This window comes from Enoplosus armatus, chromosome 12 (assembly GCF_043641665.1).
Source record: "Enoplosus armatus isolate fEnoArm2 chromosome 12, fEnoArm2.hap1, whole genome shotgun sequence".
NCBI classification, from domain to species: domain Eukaryota; kingdom Metazoa; phylum Chordata; class Actinopteri; order Centrarchiformes; family Enoplosidae; genus Enoplosus; species Enoplosus armatus.
The window spans coordinates 8,411,865-8,430,519 of NC_092191.1; the positions used below are offsets into that span (position 1 = coordinate 8,411,865).

At 40.5% G+C, this 18,655-nt stretch overlaps 3 protein-coding genes across 3 annotated transcripts in view; 1 reads left to right on the forward strand and 2 right to left on the reverse strand.

The window, feature by feature from the left end:
- fmn2a (formin 2a) overlaps positions 1-2,952 on the forward strand; it is a 35,651-nt gene extending 32,699 nt beyond the window's left edge. The window contains exons 14-17 of the mRNA XM_070916364.1: positions 353-404; positions 1,383-1,532; positions 2,594-2,675; positions 2,926-2,952. Of these exons, the coding sequence (XP_070772465.1) occupies positions 353-404; positions 1,383-1,532; positions 2,594-2,675; positions 2,926-2,952 (311 nt within the window). The remainder of the gene's footprint in view (positions 1-352; positions 405-1,382; positions 1,533-2,593; positions 2,676-2,925) is intronic.
- A 1,844-nt stretch (positions 2,953-4,796) lies between these two features.
- On the reverse strand, positions 4,797-5,375 carry LOC139294399 (gremlin-2-like). Its single transcript, XM_070916284.1, has one exon. It carries the CDS (start codon positions 5,373-5,375, stop codon positions 4,797-4,799), a length of 579 nt encoding a protein of 192 aa, XP_070772385.1.
- A 7,699-nt stretch (positions 5,376-13,074) lies between these two features.
- rgs7a (regulator of G protein signaling 7a) overlaps positions 13,075-18,655 on the reverse strand; it is a 46,383-nt gene continuing 40,802 nt past the window's right edge. The window contains exons 10-16 of the mRNA XM_070915495.1: positions 18,386-18,484; positions 18,030-18,091; positions 17,418-17,528; positions 17,150-17,275; positions 14,625-14,811; positions 14,291-14,380; positions 13,075-13,095 (exon numbers count right to left, since the gene is read on the reverse strand). Of these exons, the coding sequence (XP_070771596.1) occupies positions 13,075-13,095; positions 14,291-14,380; positions 14,625-14,811; positions 17,150-17,275; positions 17,418-17,528; positions 18,030-18,091; positions 18,386-18,484 (696 nt within the window). The remainder of the gene's footprint in view (positions 13,096-14,290; positions 14,381-14,624; positions 14,812-17,149; positions 17,276-17,417; positions 17,529-18,029; positions 18,092-18,385; positions 18,485-18,655) is intronic.

The following is an 18,655-nucleotide window of genomic DNA, read 5'->3' on the forward strand; positions in this document are numbered from 1 at the left end:
TCTCTCTTTTAACTCACACCTCTTTCTCGCTCACACACACACACACACACACACACTCTCACACAGTCATCTGTCTCCATTCGAAGTAACCCTGCACAAAGAAGCACTTGTCTTGCGATCTGCAGCACTCATTTGTCAGTTGTGCAACAGTGGACAATCCGACACTTAATAACCTGGTGGCACAGCAATGACCTTGAAGATGACTTGTTGATTTAAGTAATGGTGACATGGGGAATCCTCCTACATACAAGTTGCATTGTAGGTGAAAGATGTATTTTCTGACATTACAAGAAATCCCATATCTGTCCTAATCCTAATTTAATCCTGTATTTACTTATGTTTTCCTTTATAGCCAAAACTGAACTGGAAACACAAGAGAAGCAGCTGGGAGACACTCAGAAGACGTAAGAGCTTTTTTTTTTGTCTTTAGAAACATCTTCCTGCAGCATCTTCACCTGAAAGATGAATGCACTTCTGTTCCATTTCATGGGTTTACATTTGGTCTCGAGTATCAAAACAGTGATCACAGTTGTGAATTTGAAAGTAACACAGGATAATGCAATTCAATACAATCTGAAGTGACACATTCTCACTGCAGTGAAGAAATATAATCTTGCTGCTTTGTCAATATTTAGGACTCCTGGTTCCTTCAGTTACATGGAAGGTGCAGGCCATCATGCCAGGCCTTCAGAAGACGGGAGGCCCCCTGTGTGGTGTCTGTGTTGTTTATCTAAGCGGAGCGAGAGTAGACAGCCTTGGCTCCAGGCTTCTGTTACTGCTGGCCAGGAATGTGTTCCTATAGCACACTCCAAACAAAGAGACCCCAACCTGTCCACTGTATTGATCCACTGCAAATGCACCACATTTAACACTTGAACATGTGTCATCTGCTGCCATATTCATGCTTTCCTTTTACTAGATCTGTCTTTGTCTCCTTGTCAGACATGTTTTTTTCCTTCCCCTTCCTCACTCACGCTTATATGTACTGTATAGTATGTGCTTAAATATGTACACAAAGACAACTTACAAAGAGGCTTATACACACCAGGGAAGGGAGTGACAAAGCTAAAGGCCGTATATGAGATGTATACGAGTTTTATATAGTCCTGGAAGTTAATCCGTCGGAAAAAAACAGAATGACTATGTTGCTTTAGTGGCAGTCATTTCACTTTGTGTCCACTGTTCTTCTCTGAAATGCACAGTCATCATTGGTTTGCGTTTTTTATGTTACTCTACTATTAAATCTCTGAAAAAGCACATTATTCCAAGATTAACTTTCATATTTTGCATATTTGCTTAGCATGGCCAGGTTTCACAACAATTGTAATCTCATGTTGTAATAGTTTGGTCTTGAAGTAATGTTTTTGTTCTCTTTTCCTCAGCTTCTTGGAGTTGAGCGTGTCCTTCTCGGTTAAACCCAAAGGAGGAGAAAAAGAGGTCTCTCCCAACACTTTCTTCTCCATTTGGCACGAGTTTTCCTCTGATTTCAAAGACCTGTGGAAGAAGCAGAACAAGCTGATGTTACAGGAACGGTGAGAATATGAAGGAGAAGACAAGTTTCCTGTTTCAGAATGTGACATTATACTTGATATAGATACCCTCTTCTGACAGGACACTCGAACCTATTGTCCTAAAATCAAATCCTGAGATATCAGGGTCTTTCCATTCATTTCTGGGTCTTTGGGAATAGTACACCACTCTCTGACCTTTAAAATGTTATTACAGATACACCAATGTTCCTACATTTAGAACTTTCCCCAAGCGTAAGTTCCCGAACCATTAATAACTTGCAGTACATCTCGTGTTCACTGAAGATCCTATCAGATTCATTCAAATTCATAAAGGGAAAAGGGGTTAAATGACCCAAATCTTTGTCCTCACCCCAGTAATGAAAAGAACACATGCAGCATCTAGTTAGCTTCCAGTGGTTTGATGAATATAAAGATACTGTTGCGTATGTCAACAAAAAGCAAATTGGTCCATTATGCCAAATGAAGATTGAATTGAGATATGTATTTGTAAGAGAAGCAAAATGTCACAAGCTTTGCTTGTTCAGTAGGAAAGAATAAAAACAAAACTGAAAGCATTAACTCAGTGCCCTTTGCCAAAGGCAATCATCCCAGTTCTCTCTCTGCTGGTTTTCCTTTTAGACTCTAGTGGAACTATAGATATTAATCCTCACCTTCGCTGTATGGACATGCAAACATGCAGCACTGGCCCACACAGTATCCGTGTAATTAGTTGCACCAAGATGCATGTTTGTTGGTATAAATTGTTGTACTCACTCAATGCCAACATGCAGATCATTTGTCTTTTTAAAGCACAAATGAGTAGCGACACTGCTGGCTCTCTCCATGCAGTAGTAAACTAGAGTGAGTCATTTCAAAGTAGGAAGACTGGCGCTTTGACAAACCAAGATCATTGTGTCCAAATACCACATGACCATAGTTTGGACGGTCCAAGCTGGAAGTTTTGAACTGTGTCTTTCTTTTTTTTATTGTGAAATGGTGAATTTTAGGAGTGTGAATGATCCAATGATCTGCATTTGAGGTCTCCATGGGATTACTGACGGTTATTACTGGTCTTTTTTCAGGGTCAAAATGGCTGAAGAGTGCTTCAAACAGGCCAGGGAGAAGGCTTCCTACAATGTGAAACCAAAACATGCAACTGGAATAGTACGTCTTTAAACTTCTTGCCACAGTTACTCTATGCTCTCATGTGTGCTTTTATTTGTTGATTTAGTTCCAGCGGTACCGGCCCTCATCTTTTTTCTTCCCTGCAGATTGTCTCCTAACTGACTCTGTTCCTTACAAACACTTGTCAGGGTGTTAAAGAAACAGCACTCCTGGCTCCTAAAGTAACATATTGAGATGAGTGCCAGTGCTGCCAGCTGTAAATAACTCAGACCTGTTTTTTATTCCACAGAAAGCAAAGCTGGGTCAGAAGATCTGAAGCAGAGAATGAAAAATTATCATCACCAAGCCTATTGCACAAGCACTGTTTGTACAATCTGACAATGACTCATCAGTCATTTTTACAGCATTTATTTGCTTCCAGTATTTGTTTTCAATTGATTTAGACTTGCTGTTTATTGTGAGTTGGTTCAAAGTGGATATTATGTGGATATTATATTGTTTAAAAGTGGAATGAAAAATTATGTTCTCAGCCACCCTTTGATAGCACTTACATAATTAAATGAAATATTGCTATCAAAAGACATCCTTAAGCTGAGATGATTAAATGTGGTTGAGTCATTTGCCAGAAAATGCCAGAAAATGCTCACTGGAGAATTTGTAGCAACACTGTATCCAAGCTTTCTCAGTATTTTATAAGCCATATGTAGCCTGTTTTCTTTTATAGTGCAATTCCCAAGCCTAGTTTACTAGGAAGGCATGAACACTTCCTCTTTATATCTTCCTTAATGGTGAAAAGCACAGAATTTTCTAACATTTCTTTACGGTAGGTATTGGTCACCTGCCAGACAGAAAGTGCCTTATCGCACAGTGGAGAGGTCGAACGAGTGCTGTAGACATATCATCCGTTACTAAATGTTTCATGTACAGAAGAAAATTTGTTTTTTAAATGGGCTGAAACATGACAGATTTACTTGTCTTAAGAGTTTCATTGAGTGTTTCAGAACCTAGTGATAATTCTGCATATGTTTTACATACAGCACCTTCTCTATTGTGGTTTAATATCCAAACAGGCCGTGCATACCTAAGTGGTGTGATCTGATACAGACCTACTATTATTTTATTCAGCAGTATTGTCAACTTGCTTTATGTTTTAAGCAAAATCCTATGCAGTTAGTTTTGCCTTTCCTACTGTGTGCGAGTGTGTGAACTCCCATATGCTAATGAGCAATAGGACCATGTGATGTGACGTCCATGTGCAATACCAACAATATGTTTTAATTGAATACCCATGACCATGAAAAAATATATTTATTGAATAAAAGAAATTGCATAAATTTTTAATAAAAATTCCTCTGTTGCTGATTGTTTTCTGCTTATCATTTGTCCAACCATGATATTAAGTGGTACAGAACTACATGCACTCAACACCACTGTTTTATATGAAATAGATTTAATATATTTTACACATACATACTTACACACATACATAAAATATATATATACTGTATATATTGCATTGCACCTCCATTACACATGCTGCAGTATGTTTTTTCCTACTGGCGAGTATATTTGTGGCAAATGTACAGTATACAGCCAGGCTTGTGTCCAAGCAGGTAGATGCCTCTGGTCATTGTTCTGTTGCTTCATGTGTCTTGAAATCTTTTCCTTGACATCAACTCATGTATCATTTGGGACGTCGTAGAAGTTAAGGAAAAGATACAGAATAACGGATACAATACTTGTAAAACACCATCAACACCTCCTACAGGTAAAAACATTGCTGGCAAATTGTGTAATTGCTGTAGATCCACCTGCAGAAAAACATGTCATACTACATTAAACTTTAAAAGGGGTCACATTATTCCTATACTTTTTGAAATAACAAAGGAAAAACTGGTTGGTTGCTTCATCATCAGTGTCTCTTACACAACCACTTGAATTGACATCATCAGCTTGGCAACATGGCTGCTAGTCTGATTAAATCAATGTTGAGCCTTTGTTTAATAATACCAGTTCCATGTTTAATGTCATTTTATTATGGGCCATTATTTGTACAGAACAATGCAGAATAATTCAACTTGAAGTCAGTCCTTGTTTGGCAAAGTTTGGCAATTTCTGCCTTTGACAATACAAATTTTAAAAAGACCTTTAAGTTCTTCTTCACAGTTTCCCATGGCTGCTCACATCCACAGACATGCAGCGACACTGTTTGACCCTCTGCACCTTACGGTGTCTGAAAGGGGGCTGCAGGTCTGGGCAGTCTAGCTGCACTGTGAGCTGCGTGATGCGGTGTGGCCTGCAGAAGGAGCAGGACTGGAATGGCTCCTGGGCCTTGTTGTGGCTTTTCCTTCCAGAGCCTGAGGCTTGGCCTCGATTCTGGCCCTGACCCGAGCTGGGGCCCATATGGCGCGGGATGTAGAAGGAGTTGCACTGGCCGTAGCAAAAACGGTTGACCACAGTGCGGCTGCGGCAGCCCTCCTCGCTGATTGTCTGACGGAGGGGTTGGGTCTTGCACCAGTCTCTGCGGAGGTAGCGGCGCTCTGTCACAACCAAGGCCTCCCGGCTAGAGGACAGCACCTCTGGTTTCTGCTGCAATAGCCGGTGGTGACGCTCTGAGGACAGGTTCCCTTTGGTCTTGTGTGGGGATGGGATGGATCCCTGGGGCCGGGGCTTTTTGGTCTCTGCGGTGATGCAGAGCACCCCAGCCAGTATGACTGGGATAGTTATTCTCCACAGCATTCTGTAAAAAGGGGGAGACGCATGAGATGTTTTCTTAAGAACAAAACATGTCACATGAGCAGAATCTTAACATTATTGACACTGAAGCTTGTGGAACACTAATCAGGGCAGTATGTGATGGACATGACAGTCATACAATTGCTAACATGATATTAGGATTGCCAATCATGTTTGCAATTGTGTGAATGTGCATTCACGTTGAACCACCTTCGCAGTCTCGCCTTCCAGGCATTATTGAGGAAATGAATCCATCACCAGGGCCCCCATTTGTCAGCATCTCTATGTCATTACTTCTATTTGCTTTCCTCTCGGCTACGCAACTCTTCCAAAAATAAACAAAGCCCTGCCATCAAAGGATACACTTAAACACCCATAACGAGAAGGGGAAGTTGATTTTATTGGTCCCGTCGCCGGGTAAAATAATTAGGGCTTTGCTTACTTTAGTCATGAACTATGCCGCAGATATGTAAACAGGCATTAGAGAGGCCCATCTGCATGTTATTAGGGGAAGAGTTGGGGAACTCTGCAGTACCCTTTGGGAGTCCGCTCCTCTACTCTTTGGTGATATACTATGGAGCAAACTAAACTGAGAATGACCCATAGTGTCCACCATTGTGTCTTCTGTATCATGTCAGCATCAGAAAAATAGTATGATCTAGAGAAATGATCTCTTCGACGTTCAGGATGGAGTGTCCGCCCGTGCGCATGCTGTCAGTATTTGCGCCAGCACATTTTTGATCATCACTCAAGCATCTTTTCAGCAGATGTTGCTCTTGACAAGCATTGCATGACATCAAGTCAGAAATTCTGACAGTGGACCAAACTGCCTCAAGGCCATTGGCTGCCCTTATTCACAGACTCTTCTTTGCTGTGCAAATTTGTATGTTCCCTTTTCTTCCTTTCCTGGACCTGCAACTCACTCTGACATGGAACAAATTACTTTATCATAATCCACTCTGTTTTTTGCCTCCTTTTTCTGCCCTTGACCCTGAGGTCGTGGCAGCTCTGTCCGCGCTGCACAAGCACTCAAGTCTGTATATCACTGTCCCGGCAGCGCTTGCCGTAAGCTAGACAGCAGCTGTTTGTCCATCTAGCAGAGATGTAGTATGACTTTTTCTATAGGATATTAAGTGGTATGTTGGCATTGGACACACAAGGACACTTTACTTTTTAACGCTTTCTTCTGCAAATCTGATCTCTTTAATCCGTTTTTGTTTTCTTCATTAAGAGATCAAACCTGTGGAGAGAGGAAATAATTTGGATTTCGTGTTCTCTGCCAAGAAATCAGATTTAAATGTTCTACACTTACAATCAAGTCTATTGTTTATATTTGGCATTTTCCATCTGAGAATGTCCAGAAGACAAATACATTTTGAAATAAATTTTCAGTGAGAACATCACTGAAAAAATATTATTATTAGTATTGCCAAATATAACTCCTCATATATGTTCATCAGGACAGAAACTGCATCTCAGATCTGCGCTTCTGTAGACACACACATTTTTGCACACACACACACACCCATTATAAGGTTAGAATAACTAAACCAAAGACTCCCGCTGGGTCCTTCCACCACCTACTGCATCAGGGAGTCATGACCCCACTCCATCTTCCAGTGATCTACCTTCCATGTACAACAGTCTCATTTGTCTTTAGCTGTTCTGTCTCATTCCTGCTGACTGTGTATTCAAATGCATGAACCCCTGGTCAGGGGAACAATCAGTGCTTCTGTGTGCAGGCTCTTGTTCTCTGTTTCCCTGTTCTCGCGCTATCCATCGCTTAAAGAGGCACCCTGTGACTCTTGTGAGCTACAGTCTGCAAAGCCCCAGGGGCTTTTGAGGGATGACCTGACCGACTGTGTACACAGGGCATGACGGATGGCCTATACAGTCAGCAGCCGCGCTCCCTCTCCACTCCAAAACTCGGCCTAAGTATGATAGTGCCGGTCCTGCCAAGCTATCCTCATCAATCTCTGCTGCAGGACAAATTGTGGTTTCGTGCTAGGGATTCACGGGCTTTAGGGGGAGCACAGAGGTGGATGGGTGGGCAGTTAGTGGTTAGGGTTAGCAGATAGAAGGAAAGGGGCTGAAGAGATGGTGGGGTTTGGGACAGATGACCTACTGGGAAACAAAACCAACACCACTTGGACTTCATGCCCTCCTCCCACAATTGTATATCTCTCCACAAGCTGTTTGTCTCTTTATTTCCTTTCTCTCCCCATCTGTCTCTCTCTGTCACTCTATCTGTCTGTCTCTCCTTGACGCACAGCACTAATCATCACAGAGTCCCGGAGACGGAAGGAGACTGTGGTTTTGTGCGTTAATGCTGAGACCGAACTGAACCGGACCTTTCTGTCTGCTAAACACTAATATTGTCCACAAACACAGCTTTATGTTTTACCAGAACCACAAATACTTGGGGGATATGCTTCACTGAACTGTTGCAGACCTTGGTTCCAAAATTCAGACCTCTAATGAAATTACAAATACCAGAAACAAATACCAGAGAGACTGCTGAGCTAGACACAAGCCTTTTTGAAAACAGCTATTATCATCAGTGGGAACTTGTTATGTTTTGTTTTTCAGAATGGCATTATAATACCATGGTAATGTTTTCTGTCTGGATAACAATGGGTGTTTTTTCAAATCTCAAAGTGAAATGAAGAACAATTAGTCCTTTTGATATTTCAGATATTCAATTGTTAAATAATTGAAAAAAGAAACAAGAATCCTTCCAAGACTTTCAGATTTGTACACACAGATGTGCTTCCACTAAACCATGTGAAACATCTTCCCAGCATGTCTTCAAAGGCAGGTTAAAACAAACAAAACCTGATGCCTCAATTATTGGTGCGTCAGAAAGTCTCACACAGACTGGTAAGTGCAGTTAATTACAGTAGAACTGCATTTAATTCACCGTGCAGCTCAAACCTCAATCACACAAGGCTAGCTGCATACACACACACACACCCATACGTGACCACACACACACACACACACACACAGGCAGACACAAACACACATACACAGGATATAAAGAGAGAGGGAAAGAGAGGTAAATGAAATGTTTTCACTTGAAGCCAATTACACAAAGAGGAACCATGTCATTATCTGCATTTGCGGATTTTATTTTCCCAAACTAAACTGGGCTGTTGGCTCATTAACAGTTGTGTGTGTGTGCGTGTGTGTGTGTGTGTGTGTGTGTGTGGGGGGGGGGGGGTCCTTTTGGGGGCTTTTCTGTGTAAATGTGTCTAATGCCAACATTGCCAGGAGGCTGCTTTAGGCAGTTTGGGCAGCCATTTGTCACCACAATCCATCTTGATAATGACTAGCAGCCCATATATAATGCTTTCCAAGCTAAGTACTGGCAAGAATGTAAGGCAACTCCTTTGCCTCAGCCACATTAAGTGCTTTAGTGGAGGATGAGGGGCAATTAGAGATGCTATGATAGTACAGGGTTTCTCAATTCAGATCAGGATGGCACCACTTAGCTGCAGTGATTAACACCACCCTCCATTTGCACTTAAAGTGGAATTTGTTTGTTTAATCCCTTAACATACAGTTTCCCCCTTTTGTTAGACCTTAAATAGCTTTATGGTTGCTAAAATGGCCTAATTTCACACTGACAGTATCACATTTATATTCTGTATCCGCTTGTTTCAGATCTTTATTGAAGCTATGTTCAACTCGTAAAAACGAGTGAAGTATCCGAGCCCAAAATGTTTTTTAAGGCTTTACCATTTCATCAAATAGAAATGTTCTTGATGTCTTGAGCATAATTTTGGATATATTTGTTGTCTTTGGAAACTTTAGGATCTTCTCTAAAATTTAAAATAAAGTTCTGTGGGTTTGAACAATGTTTGGCTGCCCAGCATGAGTTTGCAATCACTGGTGCACAGGCAGGCCACTGCGTGTTAAGGGGTTTAAAAGTAGTTCTTTTAAGCCATATTTTGCACACAAGCAAGGCAAATGTTCTGTTGGTTTTAGAAAAATGTGCCACAACTGGCCAAAACGCAGCATTACTCTCATTTTAATCCGCTTTCCTCAGTGTTTTCTTAGTACCTGTTCATGTGTAAACTTCACATGTTAAGAATGCTGTTAAGTCTTCTATCAAATACCAGTTTGACTATCTTTAGAGGCTTACAATGAAGTGTTTTCTGTTGCTAAAGAAACTGTGATGTGTCTGTGTGCTAAATCCTCTTTGACATCAGAGCGGACTGTACAAGGTGGTGCAGTCACCGGAGCTGTAAGAAGGATCAGAAGGCAAACTCCCTACCATTCACTGCACGCCACACACACACACACACACACACATATGTTCACACGGCAACTTGGATACACGTCAGTATACACATGACTACACACAAATTCATTAATGCAATACAAAAGTGAACACACACAGACAGACACACACATACAAGGATATACACCTGTACACACGAACAGGAAGAAAAAGAATAGATATTATTTTGTACACACAGAATACAGGTTCACTATATACATTAACACCATTATCTCTCATTCTCTGCACTGGAAAAACTAAATTCACTCTTAATCTCACTGAGATGCACAGTACAATACACTGTCATCACTCACTAATTCCCTCACTCACAACACTAATTCCCTGGAACCTCCAGCCACTAATTATAGTCATTTAGTAGACACTTTCATCCAGAACACCTTACAGTACCTTGAAGGCGTTGATTTTTACTATGGGTGGGCCCAGTGGGAATCACACCCTCACTGCTGGCAGAAATACTAAATAGCTGTACAACTACTGCTGGTCGAATTACATGATTGTGTGCTTAGTCATTCAGAGGCTCACTGAGTCACTCAGTCTCACTATCTCAGTCAGTCTCTTACTGCCCACTTGTTCGAAGCGCTCATGTGGGACATGTCGAATCAGCACTCACTTATCTACACTTTTCTCAGTTAATCCTAATGGTACATGATACTTACACATAAATAATCACTTTTTCCTCACATACGCTGCAAAGAATGTCCATCTTCTTCAGCATTTATCATAATGTAATCTGAAATCCCGTTATTTAAAATGAAAATTCAGCCAATGAAGGGGGTAATTTATATGTCCACATGTATCATCTTGCATCAAGAACGTTTTTGAATGAAAGGCATTAATTTGGAATTAGTGCATACTATTTGTTATGGTAGTTGACATCTTTAAAACATCCTTTGAAAGTTCTTGCAGCTGGTAAAACTGCTGAAATGACTCTTAAATAAACCTATTCGATGAAAGTGTTAAATAGGAGTTATCGCAGTGAAGCAGAAAGTATGGTTTATGTACCTCTCACCACAGTGTGCAGCGGGACAGTAACGTGTCGAGGATGCAGTCAAGGGAGGTTGTCCACCTTCAGTGGTCCTTGCGTCCGCTTCCAGGTTTTGGTTTCCATGGCAACATAATCTGTAGTATCCTCAGGCTTGTCCGTGCTCCTCTTTTTCCCACTCACTAAAGATTCAAAGTTTTGGACACGATCAATTTTCCATCTTCCTGGACAAGTTGTATCTCTTTCTTACTTTCTCTCTCTGTCTAACTTTCTCTTTCTGGTCTTTTTGTTTTTGGGTTTAAGAGAGAAGCTCCAGCTTTCAGTCACAGTAAGCCCATATCTTAGTGCTGTGGAGACTGTCTGTAGTCTGTCTTTGAGAGTGTTTGAGTCACTGTAAAGCCTGCCTTACTTTGAATCCCAACCACCCCCTTCCCTCCTCAAGACTGGGAGGGTTTATCCTATTGGCCCTGGTCATTGTGTGAATCAAACCAAGCTTCACTTCTTTCATTTGAGTCTGTCTCTCCTTGTGTCTGTCTCTCTCTCTCTGCCTATTGATATTTTCCTTTGATATCCTTTTTTATATTGCCCACCCATCCATGATATATCAAACCTATCGAAATGACAGCTTTTCCTTCGTCTTCTTTTTTCCATTACAAGTTTTCTTTCCCTCTTCCTGTGTTTCACATTTGCATTTACATTTTTGGGAAATGGATGACATTTTGCCACCATGGACGATAAAGGACAAAATTGTGAAGAAACAATGATCTCCTACAAAACCCCTAAATTATCTCCTCTTGTTGGCACTGGGACCACATCACATTACAACCCATAATCCCCAATCCATAAATCATTGTATGCATGTACCCAAACACACTAACAGGATGCTTTGAAAAATGCCACAATTCGCATTCCTCGATGCAGCTGAGACAATAATGTTTGTCTGTTTTGCGGCTCTTGCTAAGCTGACCACTGGGCACAGAGACTAAAAACACTGACTGTCACTTCTGCCATCAAAGAGCTGAGACATCAACAGACCCTGCAAAACCTCAGACCGGTTCAGTCTGAACAATAACCCCTTCAGCAGACCAGAGGATGATGACACTATTGCATGACAAAACTTAATTTGTCTGCAGAGTACCGTGGTGCATTTTGCAGATCTGTGTTGAGGAGGAGCTGGTTGTTGAAAGGAGGCAGACCCCTGCTGTAGGAAATCATTTAACACCATCTAGTGGTAGAAAGCAAGAGTGCACTGTTCAAGCACTGTTGGATTCTTTTAACCCTGGAGACTGACGCTACACTGAGTCTTCATTGCTAAAGTTCAAAATAATCCAAGCCCAGGCCATAGTAACAGATAGAGGGCCAACTTTAATAATACAAGTAAGTAAAAGTGTCTTTAAATATGGTATAAAAATAAATGCAGGAGAGAATAACAAAGAATTATGTTCTACATAAGACAGGAGACAGCATTTTTGTAATTTTGAATGTGACTTTACAAGTGCAATGAAACCATATGTGCTAATTATTGTAGTGAAATAAAATTATGCAAAGCAAAATAAATGCACAATAAATAATAATAATAATAATCATAATATATATATGTATATATATTGTATATTCATTCTGCACAACACTTCCCATAGCGTGACAAAGTATCTGTGACCTTAGATCATGTAAAGCGATGACACTGGTTAGATTTATCAGTTGAAGTTGTCATTTTATATATCTTTTCTATGTGTTTTTTTCTCTTTTTTTTCTCTCTGACATCATTTGTTTCAGCTGGAAGTGAGAGGGGGGGCGGGGCTCCGATCCAGCAGTTACGATGGAAAGAACTGGAACACTGGATTTGATATTTTTCATCTCGCCAGTCTGTCAGTGTCCTCACAAGTCCAGCAGTGCCTCCTTTCTGAAAATACTGGAAATATATCAGGTACTGTAAGAGGAGAGAGAAGAAGGAACATCCTCTCCATGGACATGCAACATCCGGTGGACAACAGACGAACAGACGGCCCGGCTCATCGCCCGGCTGAGCCAAGAGCGGATGGACAGACAATGATGACGAAGAGATGAGATGGTCCCCCTCTCCATGTCCCAGAGAGAGAGATGGCATTGATTTTAGCATGATGGCACACGACTGGTCAGCCTCTTGGATGCTAGTGGTTTCCCCTGCATAGGAAAAAAGAGAATGAGGTAAACATGTGAGTGGGAATGAGAGACAATAAATACATCTATTTTCTGGTTTAATAACAATAGCTGTTTGAGCTGAATGTAAATGTAACATTACTTGTATGTTGTTACAGAGACCCAACAGGATATCCACAGTAATTCACTGGCAGTTTCACTGACAATACAACAAACAAGTGACAATGTGCAGTATGCATCATTTTGTATTGGACATTACCTGGAAGCAAGAGCCTTCAGAACAAGTTCTTACTTTTCTGTGGGAACAAAAAAAGGACGCATTAAGTGAAGTTATTTTACCGAGCAGAGTCAGGTCACATATAAATTATAATATGTAGAGAACAACAATTTGCAAGCTGGATAGAAAGGAGCTGTGTTTTCAGTTCAGACCACCTCAAAAACAGAATAGAGAAAGAATTCTCTGCCGTCATTATAAAGCCATTAAAAAAAGTTGAAAATTCAAAATACTGCATGTACTGCATTTGCATGGTGTTTTATCAAAAAACTCCAGCATAATACTAAAATCTTCTTTGCCAGAATGACGAGCAGAGAAAGTGTAGGAGGTGTGAGACAGAGCAGGTTTTAAGCACATAAATACACCTGTATAATTCTGAATTATTCATCGTGTTATGACAGCCTCTCTGTCTCTGCTATTCATAATGGCTTCCACAAGCCCGTCAGGAGTCCTGATCAGCTACTCCATCATCCATACCTGAAGCAGACTCTGTTAATACGTTGCATTCACTCTCTCTGCCCCTCATTGGTATTACTGGCATGCGGGTGCCATTTTGTTTGACATGTTCTTTGGTTTGACCTGATTTACACCTTTAAGAAACTTTACCACACACGCCACTGTATTCAGGAATTTTAAATCCATTTCAGATACAGTACATTTTTCTGGGAGAAATATACTTCTCCCAGAACTCCCAGAACCTGCATTAAGCAATATTATATCAACATAAATGACTGCTTGTCATTTTAAGGAGTTGCTTGGAGCACCATCTAACTCTGCAGCTCAAGACAGCTAGCTTTTGTTTAGGAGTTAGTGGAGACCAAACCACAACTAAAGGGAAGGGAAACTCCATTTGGATGCCCATGTTGTTCTAATGATTTTCTGCCCCTTAGTGGTCAAAAATATCTGTATCTACTTAGTGAGCAGAATTATATCAACCCTGCCTCTGTAGCAGAATATATGTCACTACAGGTGAGTGCAACACCAACTCAATTTTCACGCTTGTTTTGTATGTGAGTGGATTACTGGGAATGGGTGTGATTTAACAGACTTTGAAAAGGCGTGACTGTGGGTGCCAGGGGGGCAGGTTTCAGCATCATCAAGACTGAAGAGTCGGCGTATGTACAAACAATAACAAATGTTTCATGCGTGCACTGTCATCTACATGTGCTTCTCTGCATCTCATCTAATTTAAAGCTTAGGCTATGTGTGTTTCTTACCTTCTTCTTGGCCTGTAATAACTCCTGGTAGGCACTGGAACGGATGAAACGGCTGTAAGAATCACTCTTCATCAACTTGTAGATGTGTTCCTGTTGTAGAAACACATCATGTGAAAATTGTGTATAAAAGCAACAGACACAGGTAACACGTTGTGCTGCACAGAAATGATATAATGCAATATTCCATTGGCCACCATAACAGAGCTGTGGTTCATAAATTGATGACGTTGCTGCTGTATCAGTTGCACTATGCTTATGTACAGTGTAACATCATACTTAAACCACTGCAGAAATTAGCTATGAATGTGATTTAATGTATTTGTATAATTTGCACCTGTGCATCCTCGAAGGCGTAGCGTCCAGGATCTTTGACATTCTGGGTGGTTTTGTCGTAGCTCTTGGAGTCCACATTGATGGCACTTGGCGCTCCGGGGGCCAGAAACTCCTGCCAGATCTCCTGAACCCGAGTTGGAACTTCTCTGATGGGACGCTTCTTTAGTTCCTGGACTGCTAGCCAGAACCTACAAACCAAAGTCAACAGTAAGATAGTTGCTTCTTGATACAGTAGCTCTGGACCATAAATTGTAAGTGGCACAGCTAAAAGTTAACTATATGAAGCAGACAATGGCATAATAGTTAGCAGTGTAAGGAAGTCAGATCCTGGTACCATTTCTGGATATTATATTTCAAAGTCAAAAGTCAAACTAGTCCAGCACTGACATCTTGACATCAATGTGAAAGTTAGCTCAGCACAGTTCCCCTGGTAGTTTTCAAAGGAATTTGTATTGGGGTTTAAAATGATAAAGACCATCACCTCTGCAGCTAGCAAAGTTCTTTAAGAAAATAAGCTCCAATAATGATTCAATAATTCATTTCAAGAGCATCCCTTTCCATATTACATATTAAGAAATGTCCATCATCTTGTCATCTTAGGGAGAAACAATAATAGTGTAGCAGTAACTGCAACAGGAAGAATCTGAGTGTTTGCCCATGAATAGCAGCATGATTTTTGTTAGTGATACATCTGTTCTTTTACAGGCGAGATAAAACGACGCTCAACTGACTGAGATATTAAATTATAATTTAACCAAATTGACCGCATTATCAGCTTTGGACAGAAACAATACAGGCATGCACCATCAGAGGGAGCAGAGGAGCTATCCTGCACAGTGGTTACTGTAATCATATTTTGCTGTTAGCATGCACCTTTGATACTCTGCAGCACTCCTGTTACCGTGAACAAAGCGATTAACATAATATTCCTGCCCACCTGTGTTATTCTAGCCACAGCTGCAGTTGTGCATATTTTAAAAAAGCTGCAACCACCAGCTCAGCCTGCTTGGATGGAACAATATTACCGCAGCTTACTTCTTCTACAAGGGAAGAAGGAATGGCTGATAGTTGTTAGCTTCCATGTTTTTGTTAACATGAAAAAGTACCCATAATTATGTGAGCATTCGTACAGTCAGAAAAAACCCATTAAAGTCAGATATTATTCAGATATTATTGATCGTGTCTCTCATCATCAGAGAAAGCTAATGTTCAGTTATTCTGATCTAACCATGTGGGCATGTACAGTGGGAGTCCATATACTGTATGCTTCTGTGAATGTTTTATATAGTGTATGTGAACATTTCATTTGTATGTGTGTGTGTGGAGGGGGGTAGAAAAGTGTGAGTTAAATCCTCCACAGTCTCTCACATGTGTATTCCTGTGTGTGTGTGTGTGTGTGTGTGTGTGTGTGTGTGTGTGTGTGTGTGTGCGTGCTTGTATTAATCACGTCGTGGCGTTGTGGGGACCCATGTGGGAACAAAAAGCTGGTCCCACGAAAGTTAACCATTTATTTTAGGATTAAGACTTGGGTTGTGGTTGAGGTTACAATTTAGGAAACTGTAAATGTTGGGATTATGAATGTACCATTTAGGAACAGCCCATAATCCAAATCAAAACACACGACTGGATCCTGCTTTCTTACCCCCTGTTTTGATTGAAAGCAGTGGTAGGAAGTAACTAAGTACATTTACTCAAGGACTGTACATTTTTGAGGTACTTCACTTGAGTATTTCCAATTTCTATACTTCATTCCACTACGTTTCAGAGGCAATTTTTTTCTTTTCACTACATTTATTTGACAGCTGTAGTTGTTGGTTACTGTGCAGATTAAGATATTACATATTAAACATATGATCATCTTACAAAATATCATAATTGGTTATAGATTAAACTACTTAATATATATATAATTATCATAAAGTAGTTCAAATGAGCTCTGCAACATTAAAATGCTGCATGTTATTGGACTAATGATAATAATCAAATAAAATACTAAATATAAGATTCTAACACTCTGAAAGGGGCCATTCCGCATAGCGAGTAATTTTACTTTTGATACTTTAAATACATTTTGTTGATAATACTTCTGTATTTCTACTTTATGATATTTTGAATGCAGGGCTTTTACTTGTGATGGAGTATTTTTACATTGCCATATTACTACTTTAACGTAGGTAAAAGGTCTGAGTACTTCTTCCACCACTGTTGACAGCTCTTTAAATCCACGAACTGATGTAACATAACAACTATATCTTGATGATATATAATCTTCTAGTTTTATGATGATGTAAAATGTTTATTTACATCACTGTGGAGTAAACGTGGCACTAAAACAGTCCAATATTTTCAATTATAATCTGCTGAGAAACAAAATACTATTTCATTTGAGTGTAAGTCAAACTTTGTAGTCATGCATGTGAATATACTTCATATTCATGTAGTCAAAGATAAAGCTTAAAGCTTTAAGGCTAGGTGACGCCTTCCTTCCTCCATGCTGGTGTGTAGAAAGTGTACTTCATCGTGTACCTGAGATTCTCTGAGCTGAACTCAGACTCCAGGAACTTGAGGAACTGCTCTCTCCCCACAGGATCTTTGAGAACCTCATCGATGCCAAAAGCCCACCTCTTTACCCTCTGCTGGCCTGGCTCCTTACTGGAGGAGGATACGCAAAAATACAATATATCTTTCACAGCTGAAATATGTGTGCAACAAAACACTACAGTACCACAGTACAAACTGTAAAAACAACTTATCTATGTATCCATCTAAATATCTATACTGTTCATGTACCCACCTGGCTTCGAGCTCCCAGAGTGTGGTGTCATCTGAGATCCAGGGGTTGGATGGATCTGGAGGCGTGAGGAAGGGGTCGTATTCAACGTACTGCTCTGTGTATCCCAGCAAACTGTTTGTCGAGGAGAAACAACAGAGAACATATGAACGACATCAATCATGCATCACTGATGGAAAGCTGACGTTTATTATAATCAAGTTATCACGTCTGGCGACATTATGCTCCATATTTCTGTGAGTGATTATGAATGAGTTGTTTATTTGAAAGCTTTAATTGACAAAATGAGAAGTGAAATCCTCCTGAGAGCAAATACTTCAAATTGAATTGAGGCAGAGTCTGACAAAAGGGATTGACCCTGTATTTGGACACAGGGCTGGAGAACTCTTTGCTGAATGCACCTCTCTTTTCAGTGAAGGAAATGACAAATCGACACTTTGTGTTCCATCCAGTATCTGGCAGCATCACCGCTGACGCTCACTGAAGGCATTGTCTGGGCCCAATCACTCCTCAAGGTCATCGGAGCTCTTAATTCCACACCATGTTAGGCCGTTTAAAGGCTCAATAAACAGATCGATGGCTAAACTGAATAAAGACACAAAGAACATCGCTCACCTCTCCGCCACTTTGGACATTTTCAGTCGATGCCTGTCTAATTGCAATTGCCAAAAGGTGATCTGAAACCATAGCAGGGAACAATTAGAATACATCAGTTTGTGTGCAAGTATATTTACAAACCAACTGCATGATGTTTTTATCATTTGACTTTTTTTATGTGTGCACTTTAAACTCTGTACTAGTTTGTGCTTAGTTATGTACACATCACAATTGTATTAAAATGATACTAACAAATGCAATTTATTGCATACCAAAAATGATATACTGTACATATGAAAAATAAAAACTACAACTACAGTTTGAGTAGCTAGCATTTCCTTCTCTGATAGTAGAGCGCCACCTGGAGGTCTAACCTGTTCCTGCAGTTCTTCTTCTGTAGGCTGCTTGGCCTCTGGGGCGGGGGTGTGGGTTGGGCTGTGGGTACGGATATCGTTCTGCAGCCCATACACCGACTGAGACAAGAAAAAACATAAAAATAAAACAGAACTATTACAATTGCAGTAGCCTCGCAGCCGCTGACTAGCACAGCAAGGAAGCACAAGCCTGTCTGTTCGTGTCTGTGTTACAGTGTAATCGACCCTGACCTTAAAAGAAAGGTGTATTAGAGGGACGTTGTACTCTAC